Genomic DNA, 17,759 nt, shown 5'->3' with positions numbered 1-17,759 from the left:
ATTATAGGGGTTCCAGAAGAAGAAGAGAAAAAGAAAGGGACTGAGAAAATATTTGAAGAGATTCTAGTTGAAAACTTCCCTAATATGGGAAAGGAAATAGTTAATCAAGTCCAGGAGGCACAGAGAGTCCCATACAGAATAAATTCAAGGAGAAATATGCCAAGACACATATTAATCAAACTGTCAAAAATTAAACACAAAGAAATCATATTAAAAGCAGCAAGGCAAAAACAACAAATAACACACAAGGGAATCCCCATCAGGATAACAGCTGATCTCTCAGCAGAAACTCTACAAGCCAGAAGGGAGTGGCAGGACATAATTAAAGTGATGAAGGAGAAAAACTTGCAACCAAGATTACCCAGCAAGGATCTCATTCCGATTTGATGGAGAAATTAAAACGTTTACAGACAAGCAAAAGCTGAGAGAGTTCAGCACCACCAAACCAGCTTTACAACAAATGCTAAAGGAACTTCTCTAGGCAAGAAACACAACAGAAGGAAAAGACCTACAATAACGAACCCAAAACAATTAAGAAAATGGGAATAGGAACATACGTATCGATAACTACCTTAAATGTAAATGGACTAAATGCTCCCACCAAAAGACACAGATTGGCTGAATGGATACAAAAACAAGACCCATATATATGCTGTCTACAAGGGACCCACTTCAGACCTAGAGACACATACAGACTGAAAGTAAGGGGATGGAAAAAGATATTCCATGCAAATGGAAACCAAAAGAAAGCTGGAGTAGCAATTCTCATATCAGACAAAATAGACTTTAAAATAAAGACTATTAGAAGAGACAAAGAAGGACACTACATAATGATCAAGGGATCGATCCAAGAAGAAGATATAACAATTGTAAATATTTATTCACCCAACATAGGAGCACCTCAGTACATAAGGCAAATACTAACAGCCATAAAAGGAGAAATCGACAGTAACACACTCATAGTAGGGGACTTTAACACCCCACTTTCACCAATGGACAGATCATCCAAAATGAAAATAAATAAGGAAACACAAGCTTTAAATGATACATTAAACAAGATGGACTTAATTGATATTTATAGGACATTCCATCCAAAAACAACAGAATACACACTTTTCTCAAGTGCTCATGGAACATTCTCCAGGATAGATCATATCTTGGGTCACAAATCAAGCCTTGGTAAATTTAAGAAAATTGAAATTGTATCAAGTATCTTTTCCGACCACAATGCTATGAGACTAGATATCAATTACAGGAAAAGAGCTGTAAAAAATACAAACACATGGAGGCTAAACAATACACTACTTAATAACGAAGTGATCGCTGAAGAAATCAAAAAGGAAATTTAAAAATACCTAGAAACAAATGACAATGGAGACACGATGACCCAAAACCTATGGGATGCAGCAAAAGCAGTTCTAAGAGGGAAGTTTATAGCAATACAATCCTACCTTAAGAAACAGGAAACATCTCGAATAAACAACCTAACCTTGCACCTAAAGCAATTAGAGAAAGAAGAACAAAAAAACACCCAAAGTTAGCAGAAGGAAAGAAATCATAAAAATCAGATCAGAAATAAATGAAAAAGAAATGAAGGAAACGATAGCAAAGATCAATAAAACTAAAAGCTGGTTCTTTGAGAAGGTAAACAAAATTGATAAACCATTAGCCAGACTCATCAAGAAAAAAAGGGAGAAGACTCAAATCAATAGAATTAGAAATGAAAAAGGAGAAGTAACAACTGACACTGCAGAAATACAAAAGATCATGAGAGATTACTACAAGCAACGATATGCCAATAAAATGGACAACCTGGAAGAAATGGACAAATTCTTAGAAATGCATAACCTGCCAAGACTGAATCAGGAAGAAATAGAAAATATGAACAGACCAATCACAAGCCCTGAAATTGAAACTGTGATAAAAAATCTTCCAACAAACAAAAGCCCAGGACCAGATGGCTTCACAGGCGAATTCTATCAAGCATTTAGAGAAGAGCTAACACCTATCCTTCTCAAACTCTTCCAAAATACAGCAGAGGGAGGAACACTCCCAAACTCATTCTACGAGGCCACCATCACCTTGATACCAAAACCAGACAAGGATGTCACAAAGAAAGAAAACTACAGGCCAATATCACTGATGAACATAGATGCAAAAATCCTCAACAAAACACTAGCAAACAGAATCCAACAGCACATTAAAAGGATCATACACCATGATCAAGTGGGGTTTATTCCAGGAATGCAAGGATTCTTCAATATACGCAAATCAATCAACGTGATACACCATATTAACAAATTGAAGGAGAAAAACCATATGATCATCTCAATAGATGCAGAGAAAGCTTTCGACAAAATTCAACACCCATTTATGATAAAAACCCTGCAGAAAGTAGGCATAGAGGGAACTTTCCTCAACATAATAAAGGCCATATATGACAAACCCACAGCCAGCATCGTCCTCAATGGTGAAAAACTGAAACCATTTCCACTAAGATCAGGAACAAGACAAGGCTGCCCACTCTCACCACTCTTATTCAACATAGTTTTGGAAGTTTTAGCCACAGCAATCAGAGAAGAAAAGGAAATAAAAGGAATCCAAATTGGAAAAGAAGAAGTAAAGGTGTCACTGTTTGCAGATGACATGATACTATACATAGAGAATCCTAAAGATGCTACCAGAAAACTAGTAGAGCTAATCAATGAATGTGGTAAAGTAGAAGGATACAAAATTAATGCACAGAAATCTCTGGCATTCCTATATACTAATGATGAAAAATCTGAAAGTGAAATCAAGGAAACACTCCCATTTACCATTGCAACAAAAAGAATAAAATATCTAGGAATAAACCCACCTAAGGAGACAAAAGACCTGTATGCAGAAAATTATAAGACACTGATGAAAGAAATTAAAGATGATACAAATAGATGGAGAGATGTACCATGTTCTTGGATTGGAAGGATCAACACTGTGAAAATGACTCTACTACCCAAAGCAATCTACAGATTCAATGCAATCCCTATCAAACTACCACTGGCATTTTTCACAGAACTAGAACAAAAAATTTCACAATTTGTATGGAAACACAAAAGACCCCGAATAGCCAAAGCAGTCTTGAGAACGAAAAATGGAGCTGGAGGAATCAGGCTCCCTGACTTCAGACTATACTACAAAGCTACAGTAATCAAGACAGTGTGGTACTGGCACAAAAACAGAAAGATAGATCAATGGAACAGGATAGAAAGCCCAGAGATAAACCCACACACATATGGTCACCTTATCTTTGATAAAGGAGGGAGGAATGTACAGTGGAGAAAGGACAGTCTCTTCAATAAGTGGTTCTGGAAAAACTGGACAGGGACATGTAAAAGTATGAGACTAGATCACTCCCTAACACTATATACAAAAATAAGCTCAAAATGGATTAAAGACCTAAATGTAAGGCCAGACACTATCAAACTCTTAGAGGAAAACATAGGCAGAACACTCTATGACATAAATCACAGCAAGATCCTTTTTGACCCACCTCCTAGAGAAATGGAAATAAAGACAAAAATAAACACATGGGACCTAATGAAACTTCAAAGCTTTGGCACAGCAAAGGAAACCATAAACAAGACCAAAAGACAACCCTCAGAATGGGAGAAAATATTTGCAAATGAAGCAACTGACAAAGGATTAATCTCCAAAATTTATAAGCAGCTCATGCAGCTCAATAACAAAAAAACAAACAACCCAATCCAAAAATGGGCAGAAGACCTAAATAGACATTTCTCCACAGAAGATATACAGACTGCCAACTAACACATGAAAAGATGCTCAACGTCTTTACTCATTAGAGAAATGCAAATCAAAACTACAATGATATATCATCTCACACCAGTCAGAATGGCCATCATCAAAACATCTAGAAACAATAAATGCTGGAGAGGGTGTGGAGAAAAGGGAACACTCTTGCACTGCTGGTGGGAATGTGAATTGGTACAGCCACTATGGAGAATGGTATGGAGGTTCCTTAAAAAACTACAAATAGAACTACCATATGACCCAGCAATCTCACTACTGGGCATATACCCTGAGAAAACCATAATTCAAAAAGAGTCATGTACCAAAATGTTCATAGCAGCCCTATTTACAATAGCCCGGAGCTGGAAACAACCTAAGTGTCCATCATCGGATGAATGGATAAAGAAGATGTGGCACATATATACAATGGAATATTACTCAGCCATAAAAAGAAATGAAATTGAGCTATTTGTAATGAGGTGGATGGACCTAGAGTCTGTCATACAGAGTGAAGTAAGTCAGAAAGAGAAAGACAAATACTGTATGCTGACACATATATATGGAATTTAAGAAAAAAAATGTCATGAAGAACATAGGGGTAAGACAGGAATAAAGACACAGACCTACTAGAGAATGGACTTGAGGATATGGGAGGGGGAAGGGTAAGCTGTGACAAAGCGAAAGAGTGGCATGGACATATATACACTACCAAACGTAAGGTAGATAGCTAGTGGGAAGCAGCCGCATAGCACAGGGAGATCAGCTCGGTGCTCTGTGACCGCCTGGAGGGGTGCGATAGGGAGGGTGGGAGGGAGACGCAAAAGGGAGGGGATATGGGAACATATGTATATGTGTAACTGATTAAATTTGTTATAAAAAAATAAAATAAAATAAAAAATAAAATAAAATAAACCCCCAGAGAACTCCCTCTGTGAGGACACAGGGAGGACATGGAAGAATTTGGCCCTCTATGAACCAGGAAGAGGGCCATCTCCAGACAACAATTCTGCTGGTGCCTTGATCTTGGACTTCCCAGCCTCCAGAACTGTGAGAAATAAATGTCTATTGTTTAAGCCAAAAAAAAAAAAAAAAAAAAGAATCAATTTGGTAACAAACTCACAACATAAAGAGAAATAATTGAATAATTGGGACATCTAAAACACAAAAGGGGAGAAGGAAAAGGTCAGGACTCATATAGGCAAATAAAAACAAGATGTTATCAACAGAAAAAAAGAGTATTTTAACTATGAGATATTTTATACAAACCTTATGGGAACAACAAAACATAAAAACAGAGGAAACTGAGAAAACATACTAGAAAATCACCAAACTAAAATGGCAGACAGAAACACAGGGAAAAAAACCACAATGGAGATATAGACCAACCAGAAAACAAAAAATAAAATGGAAGTACTATGTCCTCATTTATCAATAATCACCCTAAATGTAAATGGACTGAATTCACCAATCAAAAGGCACAGAGTGGCTGGACGAATTAAAAAGCAAGACCCTCCAGGAGACTCACTCAGCTTTAAAGACAAACGTAGGCTCAAAGTGAAGGGATAGAAGATGATACTCCAAGCAAATGACAGCCATGGAAATCAGGTGTAGCCATACTCATATCAGATAAAACAGACTTCAAGCCAAAAAAGGTAACAAGAGACAAAGATGGACATTATATAATGATAAAGGGGACAATTCATCAAGAAGATGTAAGTTATTCATATATATGCTAACATAGGAGCACCAAATTATATAAAGCAATTATTAACAGACCTAAAGGGAGAAATTGACAGCAACACCATAATAGGGGATTTTAACACCCCACATACATCAAAGGATAGGTCATCCAGACAAAAAGTCAACAAGGAAAAGTACACCTAAATGAAAAGTTAGACCAGAGGACTTGACAGATTTGTACAAAACATTCTATCCAAATGCATTCTCCTCAAGTGCACATGAAATATTCTCAAGGATAGACCATATGTTGGGACGCAAACAAATCTCAGCAAATTTAAGAATGAAATCATATCAAGTATCTTTTCTGAGCACAACACTATGAAATTAGATATCAACTACAAGAAGAAAGCTGGAAAAATCATAAATTTGTGAAGACTAAACAAATGCTACTGAACAAGAATTAGATCAGCAAAAAACTCAAAGGAAAAATTTAAAAATACCTGAAAATAAATGAAAATGAAAATATGACATACCAAACCTATAGGGCTGCAGCAAAAGCAATACTAAGAGGGAAGGTTATAGTGATACAGGCCTACCCTGAGAAACATGAAAAATCTCAAATAAATCTAAACTTACATCTAAAGGAACTAGAAAAAGAAGAATGACTGAAGCCCAAAGTCAGTAGAAGGAAAGAACTAATGAAGATCAAAGCAGAAATAAGTGAAACAGAGACCAAAAAGACAATAGAAAAGATCAATGAAACTAACAGCTTGTCCTTTGAAAAGATAAAATTGACAAACTGTTTGCTAGACTATGAAAAAAAGAGAGGAGGCTCTGATAAAAGGAGAAATAACAAGGATACCACAGAAATATAAAGGATTATAAGAGAATATTATGAATAGTTCTATGACAACAAATTGGACAACCTAGAAGAAATGGACAAATTCTTAGAATATCCAACCTTCCAAGACTGAACCATAAAGAAATAGAAAATTTTAATAGACTCATCTCTAGTAAAGTGGTTGAAACAGTAAACAAAAATTCCCCCCAAAACAGAGGTCCAGGACCAGACGGCTTTACAATGTGAATTCTACCAACCATTCAATGATTTAATACCTATCTCTCAATCTCTTCTAACAAATTAAAGAAGAGGGAATACTTCCTACTCATTCTACTAGTTCAGCATTACCCTGATATCAAAACCAGCAAGGACACCACAAAAAAATTATAGGTTCATCTCTGATGAACACAGATGCAAAAATACTCAATAAAATATTAGCAAACCATACATTAAAAGGATCATATACCATGATCAAGTGGGATTTACCCTAGGGATGCAAGGGTGGTTCAACATCCATAAATTAATCAATGTGATACACCTCATGAACAAAATGAAGGATAAAAACCATATGATTATCTCAACAGATGAAGAAGCATCTGGCAAGATTTAATACCCACTTATGACAAAAAACTCTCAATAAAATAGGTATAGAAGGCATGTACCAAAAACATAATAAAGGCTATATATGACAAATGCACATCTAACATCATACTCAACAATGAAAACTTAAAGCTATTCCTCTAATATCAGGAACAAGGCAAGGATACTCAATCTCGCTACTCTTATTCAACATAGTATTGGAAGTCCTAGCCAGAGCAATTAGTCAAGAAAAATAAAAGGTATCCATATTGGAAAAGAAGAGGTAAAACTGTAACTATTTGTGGATGACATGATTTTATATACAGAATACTCTAAAAAATTCAGGGAAGTCCCTGGTGGCAAAGTGGTTAAGAATCCACCTGCCAATGTAGCGGACATGGGTTCAAGCCCTGGTCTGGGAAGATCCTACATGCCGTGGAGCAACTATGCCTGTGCACCACAACTACTGAGCCTGCACTCTAGAGCCCACGAGCCACAACTACTGAGCCCACGTGCCACAACTGCTGAAACCCACATGCCCTAGAGCCCACACGCTGCAACTACTGAGGCCCGTGCACTCTAGAGCCCATGAGTCACAACTACTGAGCCCGTGTGCCACAACTACTGAAGCCCGCAAGCCCTAGAGCCTGCACGCCACAACTAATGAAGCCTGCATGCTCTAGGGCCCATATGCCACAACTACTGAGCCCGCGTGCTGCAACTACTGAAGTCTGAGTGCCTAGAGTCCATGCTCCACAACAAGGGAAGCCGCTGCAATAAGTCCACGCACCTCACCGAAGAGTAGCCGCCGCTCGCCGCAACTAGAGAAAGCCCACATACAGCAACGAAGACCCAATGCAGCCAAATAAATAAATAAAATAAATAAATAAATAAAATTCAGGGACTTCCCTGGTGGCACAGGGGTTAAGACTCCACACTGCCAAGCATGGGGCCTGGGTTCAATCCCTGGTCAGGGAACTAGGTCCCACATGCATGCTGCAACTAAGGAGCTGGCAAGCCACAACTAAGACCCAGTGCAACCAAATAAAAAATGTTAAATATTTTAAAAAAACCTCACCAAAACCTTTTGGAAATAATAAATGAATATAGTAAAGTTGCAGGGTATAAATTCAACAATCTGGTGCATTTCTATACACTAATAACAAACTAACAGAAAGAGCAGTTAAGAAAAGAATCCCATTTACAATCACAACAAAAAGAATATAATACTTTAGCGTAAACTTAACTAAGGAGGTGTAAGACCTCTACACTGAAAACCATAAGACCTGTTAAAAGAAACTGAAGACACAAATTAATGGAAATATATTCTGTGCTCATGGACTGGAAGAATTAATATTGTTAAAATGTCCATACTACATAAAGCAAACTACAGATTCAATGCAATCCCTATCAAATGTCCCAAGGACATTTTCACAGAAACAGAACAAAAAATTGTAAAATTTATATGGAAACATAGAAGACCCCGAATAGTCAAAGCTATGCTGAGAAAAAAGAACAAAGCTGGAGGTATCACACTCCCTGATTTCAAATTATATTACAAAGCTACAGTATTCAAAGTAACATGTTATTTGTAGAAAACAGACACAGAGACTAATGGAACAGAACTGAGAGCCTAGAAATAAACCCACACATATATGAACAAGTAATTTACAACAAAGAAGCAAAGAACACACAATGTAGAAAGAAGTCTCTTCAATAAATGGCACTGGGAAAACTGGGCAGCCACATGAAAAAGAATGAAACTAGACCACTACCTCACAACCCACACCCAAATCAACTCCAAATGGATTAAATACTTGAATGTAAGACCTGAAACCATAAAACTCCTTGATGAAAATAAGCAGTACACTCTTTGATCTTGGTCTTAGCAACGTTTTTCTGGATATGTCTCCTCAGGCAAGGGAAATAAAAGCAAAAATATAAAGTGAGACTAAATCCAACTAAAAAGCTTTTGTACAGGAGAGAAAACCATCAACAACATGAAAATACAACCTACTGAATAGAAGATATTTGCAAATCATATATCCAAGAAGGGGTTAATATCCAAAATAATAGAAATAACTCATACAACAAGAAAAAACAAACAACTGGATTAAAAAAATGGGCAGAGGTATTGAACGGACATTTTCCCAAAGAAGATATACAAATGGCCAACAGGCGCATGCAAAAATGCTCAACATTACTAATTATTAGGGAAATGTAAATCAAAGCAATGAGATATCACTCACACCAATCAAAATGGCTATTATCAAAAAGACAAGAGATAATAAATGTTAGAGAGGATGTGAAGAAAAGGGAACCCTCATACAGTGTTGGAAGAAATGTAAATTGTTGTAGCCATTATGGAAAAAAGTATGGAGATTTGTCAAAAAATTAAGAACCAGAACTACCATATGATCCAGCTATTCCACTTCTGGGTATTTGTCCAAAGAATACAACTAATTTGAAAAGATTTATGCACCTGTGTTCATCACGTCATTATTTACAATAGCCAAGATATGGAAAGAACCAAAGCCCTACTGATGGATGAATGGATAAAGAATATGTGGTATATATATATATATATATATATATATATATATTCAATTGAATACTACTCAACCATAAGAAAAGATGAAATCTTACCATTTGCAACAACATGGATAGACCTTGAGGGTATTACGCTAAGTGAAATAAGTCAGATGAAGAAAGACAAATACCATATGATTTCACTCATATGTGGATTATAAACGAAGAGACAAACAAACAAAGAACAGATCAAACCAATCCAAACCAAAACCACAGATACAGAGAACAGAGTAGTAGTTATGGGGGGTGGGGAGGGCAAATGGGTAAAGGGGGTCAACTGTATGGTGACAGATGGAAACTAAACTTTGGCGGTGAGCATGCTGTAGGGTATACAGAAATCAAAATATAACACTGTACACATGAAACATGTTATAAATTAATAAAAAAACTTGTTACCAAATTTAAAAACATAGAGGAAAAGCTTCATAATGTTGTCTTTGGCAATGATTTCTGGATTATGACACCCGAAGCACAGACAAAAAAAGAAAAAATAGACAAATTGAACTATATCAAACTTTTGTATCTCAAAGTACACAATCAAGACAGTGAAAAGATAATGCACAGAATGTGAAAAAATACTTGCTAATCATGTATTTGATGAGAGATTAATATTCACAATACATAAAGAACTTCTACAACTTAACAAAAAAACAAAAGCCAAGTCAAATGGCTATTATCAAAAAAACAAAAAATAAAGTTTTGGTGAGGATGGGGACCAACCCTGCTGCATTGCTGGAGGGAATGTAAAATGGCACAGCTGTGAAAACAGTTGGTGGTCCTTAAAAATTTAAATATAGAATATCCATATGATCTAGAAATTTTTTTTTTTTTTTTTTTGCAGTACGCAGGCCTCTCACTCTTGTGGCCTCTCCCATTGCGGAGCACAGGCTCCGGACACACAGGCTCAGCGGCCATGGCTCATGGGTCCAGCCGCTCCACTGCATGTGGGATCTTCCCAGACCGGGGCACGAAGCCGTGGTCCCCTGCATCGGCAGGCGGACTCTCAACCACTGCGCCACCAGGGAAGCCCCTGATCTAGCAATTCTACTTCTAGGCATAGTATATACTGCAAAGAACTGAAAGCAGAGACTCAAAGAGATAACTGTATACTAATGTTCATAGCAGCTTTATTCATAATAGCCTACAAGTAGAAACAACTCAATTGTTCATCAACAGATGAAAGGATAAACAAAAATGTGGTATTATACGCATATGGAATATTATTCAGCCTTAAAAAGGACTGAAATTCTTAGAAACGTTATGCTAAGTAAAATAAGTCAGATACAAAAGGACAAATATTCCATTTATATGAGGTAGCCAGAATAGGGAAATTCATGGAGATAGAAAGCAGAATAGAGGTTACCTGGGGGTGGGGGAATAGGGGCATGGGAGTTATTATTAAATGGGTATGGAGTTTCAATTTGGGATGTTACATAAGTTCCAGAAATGGATAGTGGTGATGGTTGTACGATGTTGTGAATGTACTTAGCGCCACTGAATTGTACACTTAAAAATGGCTGAGGGTGCATTTTATTATAATTTAAAAAAATATACAACCATTCTGGAAGGGTATTTGGCAAACTATGAAAGATTTACATCCTTTTACATCAGCAATCCCACTTCTAGGAATCTATCCAGAGGATATACCTCCAAGAATATGAAAATACATATGCATAACATTATTCATTGCAACAGTATGCTTGTAATTGCAAAATACTGTAAATAACCCATACGCCCATAAACTGAATGACTGAATAAAGTATGTACACACAATGTACTACAGGGTTGGCCAAAAGGTTCATTTTTTTCTGTAAGATGGCTCTAGTAGCACTTAGTTGTCTTTAACTTCGTTGAAACAATTTTGTTAGATTGTATGTGACAGCTGTCATATCAGTGTGCATTTAAAAAAAGACTTAACAAAATTGGTGAATTTTTGTGTAGCCATTTTAATATTGAAGATGAAAGAAAAAAAGCAACATTTTCGGCATATTATGCTTTATTATTTCAAGAAAGGTAAAAACGTAACTGAAACGCAAAAAAAGATTTTTGCCAGTATATGGAGAAGGTGCTGTGACTAATCAAACATGTCAAAAGTGGTTTGTGAAGTTTTGTGCTGGAGATTTCTCGCTGGACGATGCTCCACAGTCAGTAGACCAGTTGTAGTGATCAAATTGAGAGATTAGTTGAGAACAATCAATGTTATACAACGCGGGAGATAGCCAACATACTCAAAATATCCAAATCAAGCACTGAAAATCATTTGCACCAGCCTGGTTATGTTAATTGCTTTGACATTTGGGTTCTACATAAGCTGAGCGAAAAAAACCTTCTTGACTGTATTTCCACATGTGATTCTGTACTTGAATGTAATGAAAATGTTCCGTTTTTAAAACAAATTGTAATGGGCGATGAAAAGTGGATACTGTACAATAATGTGGAACAGAAGAGATCGTGGGGCAAGCGAAATGAAACACTACCAACCACAGCAAAGGCTGGTCTTCATCCAAAGAATGTGATGTTGTGTATACGGTAGGATTGGAAGGGAGTCCTCTATTATGAGCTCCTTCCAGAAAACCAAACGATTAATTCCAACAAGTACTGCTCCCAATTAGACCAAATGAAAGCGGCACTCGACAAAAAGCATCCAGAATTAGTCAACAGAAAATGCATAATCTTCCATCAGGATAACGCAAGACCACGTGTTTCTTTGATGACCAGGCAAAAACTGTTACAGCCTGGCTGGGAAGTTCTGATTCATCCACCGCATTCATCAGACATTGCACCTTCAGATTTCCATTTATTTAGGTCTTTACAAAATTCTCTTAATACAAAAACTTTCAATTCCCTGGAAGACTGTAAAAGGCACCAGGAACAGTTCTTTGCTCAAAAAGATAAAAAGTTTTGGGAAGATGGAATTATGAAGTTGCCTGAAAAATGGCAGAAGGTAGTGGAACAAAAGGATGAATATGTTGTTCAATAAAGTTCTTGGTGAAAATGAAAAATATGTCTTTTATTTTTACTTAAAAACCAAAGGCACTTTTTGGCCAACCCAATAACTATGGAGTTGTAAATAATAAAGATGATCTCTATGAACTGATATGGAGTGATTTCCAGGATATCCTGTTAAGTGAAAGAAGCAAAGTGCAAAGAGTATAATATGCTTCTCATGTAAGAAAAAAGAAGCTATGAGAAAATACACGTGTATCAGCTCTTTTGTGTAAAAAGAAATGCATGATGGATACACCAGGGACTAATGTGATTAGTTACCAGCAGAGAGTTGGTAGGAATGGAGTGCAAAGAATTGGGGGGTGGGACTGGCACAGGAGAGGTGAGAAAGGAACAATATTTGAGTGTATCTTTTTGTAGAGCTCTCTTTGAATAATGGCAATATTCCAGGTACTCTAAAAATAAAAATAATTTAAAGTAACCATGATGAGGGCGGGGGGACACAAAACAAAATATAAACAGTCACAACAGTCACAAATGAACCTAAGAGTACTACAGATGAACCACACGCAAAGGAGAGAGGAAGATAACTAACCTAAGTAAATGGAACACCATATTTTGAGAGCATGGCTCAAGATAAAAAGAACTGCACACAAATAGTGTACTCTGTTAGGAAGTTTCTAACAGGGATATGGGTTAGCAATCCAAAAATTACTTTATGTGTATCCTAGGATTGAACAAATAAATATACCATGGATAATTAGAGCCAGATTTCTCACTGGAAGAGAAGGAAAGGGATTTTTGGAAACATGCTTGGTTCTAAGGCTTGGGCAAGGAAAACACAAGTTGAGCCTGGTTCAGCCTATGGAACCAGAAAGTAAGGAAGTGATTAAAAAAAATAATGGGCTTATCCAAAGAGTACAGGAGGCAACCTAAAGGAGCTCCCAATGGCCAAAGCTGGGACTCTGAGCAATAAAGTAACTTTTATTATAGAGTAACGTATATATATATATATATATATATATATTATATATAAAATAATAGAGTCAAATGAGCTCATACTGACACAAGTAACTGAATAAATCAATGAAGGAAAAAGAACAACTCTTCTTCACAGAATTATAATTAAGTGTAGAAGGAATGATGGAAACAGAAAACCACCATTAGGTAAATACTGCAGCAATAACTATTACAGGCCGAAGTCATTAACAGAGGCTAAAACTAGTGAGCAAAAGGATATTTGCATACTCTCAAAGAAACTTATTAGAAAGGAAAAATTATTGTTTATAGCAGAGAAATGTGGCAGACAATACCTTAAGGAAGTGACCCAAGTTAGTGTAAGGCAAACCACATTATGTACCCTACCTCACTGGTATGATGTACTGAGAAAGGTGGAATGTGATTTCTATGGTATTCTCGACAGAAATGCGTAACCTCAATTGAATCCATGAGAGAACATCAGACAAACCTAAATCAATGGGCATTCTACTAAGTAGCTGGCCAGTGCTCTTCACAGCCATCCAGGTCATTAAAGACTGAGGAAGTGTCACAAATGGAAGAGACTAAAGGAGACATGACAATTAAAGGCAGTGTGGGATCCTGGATCAGAAAAGGACATTAATGGGAAAACTATTGACTTCTCAGTAAGATCTCTAAACTGGTTAATAATATTCCATCAGTGTTAATATTCAGTTTTCCTACGGTTTTGTAAGATGTTAACATTAAGGGAATCTGAGCGAAGGGCACAGGAGAACTCTACTATTTTTTACAACTTTCTATAAGCTTAAAATTACTTTAAAAGTTTTAAAAAAAAAGTCAATCTAAATCTTTGGGGAACATGGTTTGATGGATTCACATTATTCAATAAGCTGGAGTCATACTACTGATAATTATTTTTAATTTTGAAAATCTTGAGAGAAGTCTCCACTTTTTGCACTCCCTATCATATGTTTATATCTTTATAATAGGTAGTGTTTCAACTTATGCATTACCATGTCTTTTTTCACACATGACAGTCAGTTCCTTAAGAATACATACTAAGACCTAGTTACTTCTACATTCTGTGACTAGCAGTCTTTGTCTAAAGGAAATGCTCCATAATTGTATTCTGAATAAATGATTAAGTAAAAGATCCCAATGCTATAGGAATTATTTACTTACGCTCCACAAAGGAAGTAAAGAGCATTCTGAACCTGCTAAGCCGACTACCTTCATCAGCCCACATCCGTATCACCCCAACTCCTGTTTTAAGCATTACATCATTGGCCACAGTGCTGCAAAACTTGGCCTTCAGATTTTCAATAGAACTGCTCCCATCGTAGACTGCAACGAAGTTTCTCTTGCATTCATTTGAGTGCTCCATTTGATAATCTAGGAACCTCAAATAAATCTGTAACATGAAAACAAAGAAAAACAGTGCTTTTAAAAAGATACATTAAATTTTCTAGTTCTATTATCAAATCAATATGTAAGTTGACTGCATTGAGTTATAACACCTGGCACAAAAACAATAGCTAAAAGGATGATGCCTAAGTAGGTAAAAGAACTAAGACTAATGGTCTGTTTCTTTGGTTGTCTTAATAATGAAACCAAGCATTAAGGAACCTAAAGTTTGTGCTGTGTCTGTAAAGAGAAATTTTTTGCTCCATGAAAGCATGACTATCTTACATATTTTCCTTGTTATAAAAGCAAACTCTTGGTACTGAGAAACTGGGAAAATGAAAGAAACATAATTCTATTACTCTAACAATTATTGTGATAAACCTTTTTTTCTTCACATTAAAAAAATTATTTTATTTATTTATTTTTGGCTGTGCTGGGTCTTCGTTGCTGCACGCGCTTTCTCTAGTTGTGGCGAGCGGGGGCTACTCTCGTTGCAGGGCCCGTGCTTCTCATTATGGTGGCTTCTCTTGTTGCAGAGCATAGGCTCTAGGCATGTGGGCTTCAGCAGTTGTGGTGCACGGGCTTAGTTGTTCCGCGGCATGTGGGATCTTCCCGCACCAGGGATTGAACCCATGTCCCCTGCATTGGCAGGTGGATTCTTAACCACTGCACCACCAGGGAAGTCGCTCTTCACATTTTCAAAACCTAAGTTTAATTGTAAGATACATACATTCTGCTTTTGCTGTAACACATCAAAACTTATCTATACTCTTCATAACTGTAATCATTCCCATGACGTCTTGTCATTTATTTACCCACTATCTCACTGTTGCACATTTAAGTGGTTTTAAGATTTTACTCCATAAATTAACACTTTCTACATTTTCAGTCAGAAAGATTTAAACTGGAGTTTCAAAATAAGCACTATTATAGTTTTCTATTTTGCTTAGTATCCCCCTTCCTCAAATTTTATAGGCAGCTTGCTACCTGGCACTAAGCTTTTCTTAAAATGTGCCTGACCCATTCTTATTTGAAGAGTTCCATTAGATTGTAGGCTTAGAAAGACCTCGAGCGTAATCTCCGTAAGAACAGAATGAAATAGGTATTATTCTTTATGGGCTGGGAGGAAACTAAGGCTCACAGGGATTAAGGAACTTGCCCAAGGTTACTTAGGGCGAGAATTTGAACCTAGGTTGCTCTGACTCTTAAACTGTACGTTCTTCCCATTCCCTGGGATGCCTTCTATGTGTGCAGGCACACACACACACACACACATACTCTCTCATACACAGTTCACCTTTTGGCTCTACTTGTTCATAGGTAACTCTACAATTAAAACAATATTTTAGTGAATGAAGAATAAAGACTTCTTTGATTGCCACTGGAGACATCTAGTGGGTATTCACCTGCTGGTTGCTATCTTGGAGGTAGCAGTATGATGCCACACCCGTTCTTTATTTTAAAGGGCTTCATAAAACAAAAATGTCAGATATTTTTCCCCCTAAAATACCTTAAGGACATAAAACTAAGAACAAAAACTCAAAACTACAGCTCAGAGTTACATTTTGACTAGTAACTTTGGCTTATTTGGAATGACCAATTAGCCACTTTCAAGAGACTGGTGGAAAATCACCAGTAATGGATTTCCATTTCACACTTGCATAAAACCTCCAAGCATATATTTGAACACAGAAGCGGTATGCTTGCTTAAACTATACTTGTCCTCATTACTTTCTTCATCGTTCATATAACCTAAACAGACTGCCCACGGTTCTCTGGCAGTATCACCACTACCGTCATTATTTCTCTTCTCCATTAGGTTGCATGGTCTTCTAATGAGCGTATCCCATGCTAATTCTAGCCAATACAAGTCTTGCTGAGAGCAATTAAAGAAAAAGTGAGTAGGTTTATAAAACCTAGTTTGGTAGAGCTAGATACCAGGGAAATAATCAAGAAGTCTGAAGTATTTACTTTTTTTTTTTTAAACTGAAGAAACACGGTACTTGCATAAGGCCATAGTAAATGCTCTTTAAATATATAACTTTTAAAAGTCAAGGTTTTAAGGCAAGTCATATGACAAGAATGACATTCTTTTCTATTGTGAATACAGTTAAATACTGGTTAATAGTTTAATTCAACTGATCTTCAGAAAATATTTCTAACAGTATGAGGCTGACAAATTGCAATGGGTAGAGGGGGACACAAACTACTCTTCTCTCACCTACATTGCAGAAGACAAGATCTTTTACTACACATAAACACTCTTGGCCTCTTACCCACTCCTATACCCTCCCCAGGGAAGTGAAGAGAGTCACTTGGATGGGGGGGAATTTGGTCCCTTTTTCCTTCCCTCTTTCCCTGGACCAGCGAGTATGAGAAGCAGTGACCTGGGTAAGTGGGTCTCTTCTGCAGATGCACTTTCCCTGGATGGGACGGTCCAGTCTAGACTGAGGTAGGAGGTGGACCTAGTGGGTAGGGAATTAGCAAGTCTAGTTTGATTCTCTCACTAAGCTGCTTCTCCTAGCCTTTAGTGTAATAAAGGGGCTAGTCTGAATCTCCATGTTCTCAATTGCTTCATAACCCCAGTGGGGAAAAAATGCTTTTTACTAGAGCCCCTAAAGGCCCCAAAAGAAATGCAATGAAATCCTCAGAAAGCTGTTATTTTTATGGAAAGGCCACGGATAAAAATAGACTAAAACACTACTTACATACTCAAACACCAATGACTTCTTTTGTATATATAAGTGAATATTTCTTCAACATCATCCATTAACTAGTTTACCCCATTTTGAGTACTCAAGGGTTATGGTGGTCTTTCATATTTTTTCTTTTAAAGTACTTAAATAAAATCATCTGCTTACTTTCTTATTTAACACAATTTAAAAATTTTGACCCATTTTTTACAAAATAAATTTATTTATTTATTTTTGGCTGTGTTGGGTCTTCGTTGTGG

The 17,759-nt window shown here is 36.8% G+C and overlaps 1 protein-coding gene across 2 annotated transcripts in view; it reads right to left on the bottom strand.

Moving 5' to 3' along the window:
* The window catches only part of NETO2 (neuropilin and tolloid like 2), a gene marked incomplete at both ends in the record, with an annotated part of 73,171 nt that overhangs the window by 14,316 nt on the left and 41,096 nt on the right, over positions 1–17,759 (bottom strand). For both annotated transcript variants that reach the window (XM_082606758.1, XM_082606759.1), the window contains one exon: positions 14,585–14,813. In XM_082606758.1, the coding sequence (XP_082462884.1) occupies positions 14,585–14,813 (229 nt within the window). The remainder of the gene's footprint in view (positions 1–14,584; positions 14,814–17,759) is intronic.

This window comes from Mesoplodon mirus (assembly GCF_964341445.2).
Source record: "Mesoplodon mirus genome assembly, chromosome: 19".
Taxonomy (NCBI): Eukaryota; Metazoa; Chordata; class Mammalia; order Artiodactyla; family Ziphiidae; genus Mesoplodon; species Mesoplodon mirus.
Note: the sequence above shows the minus strand (reverse complement) of the source record. Positions and strands in the feature narration are given on the sequence as shown.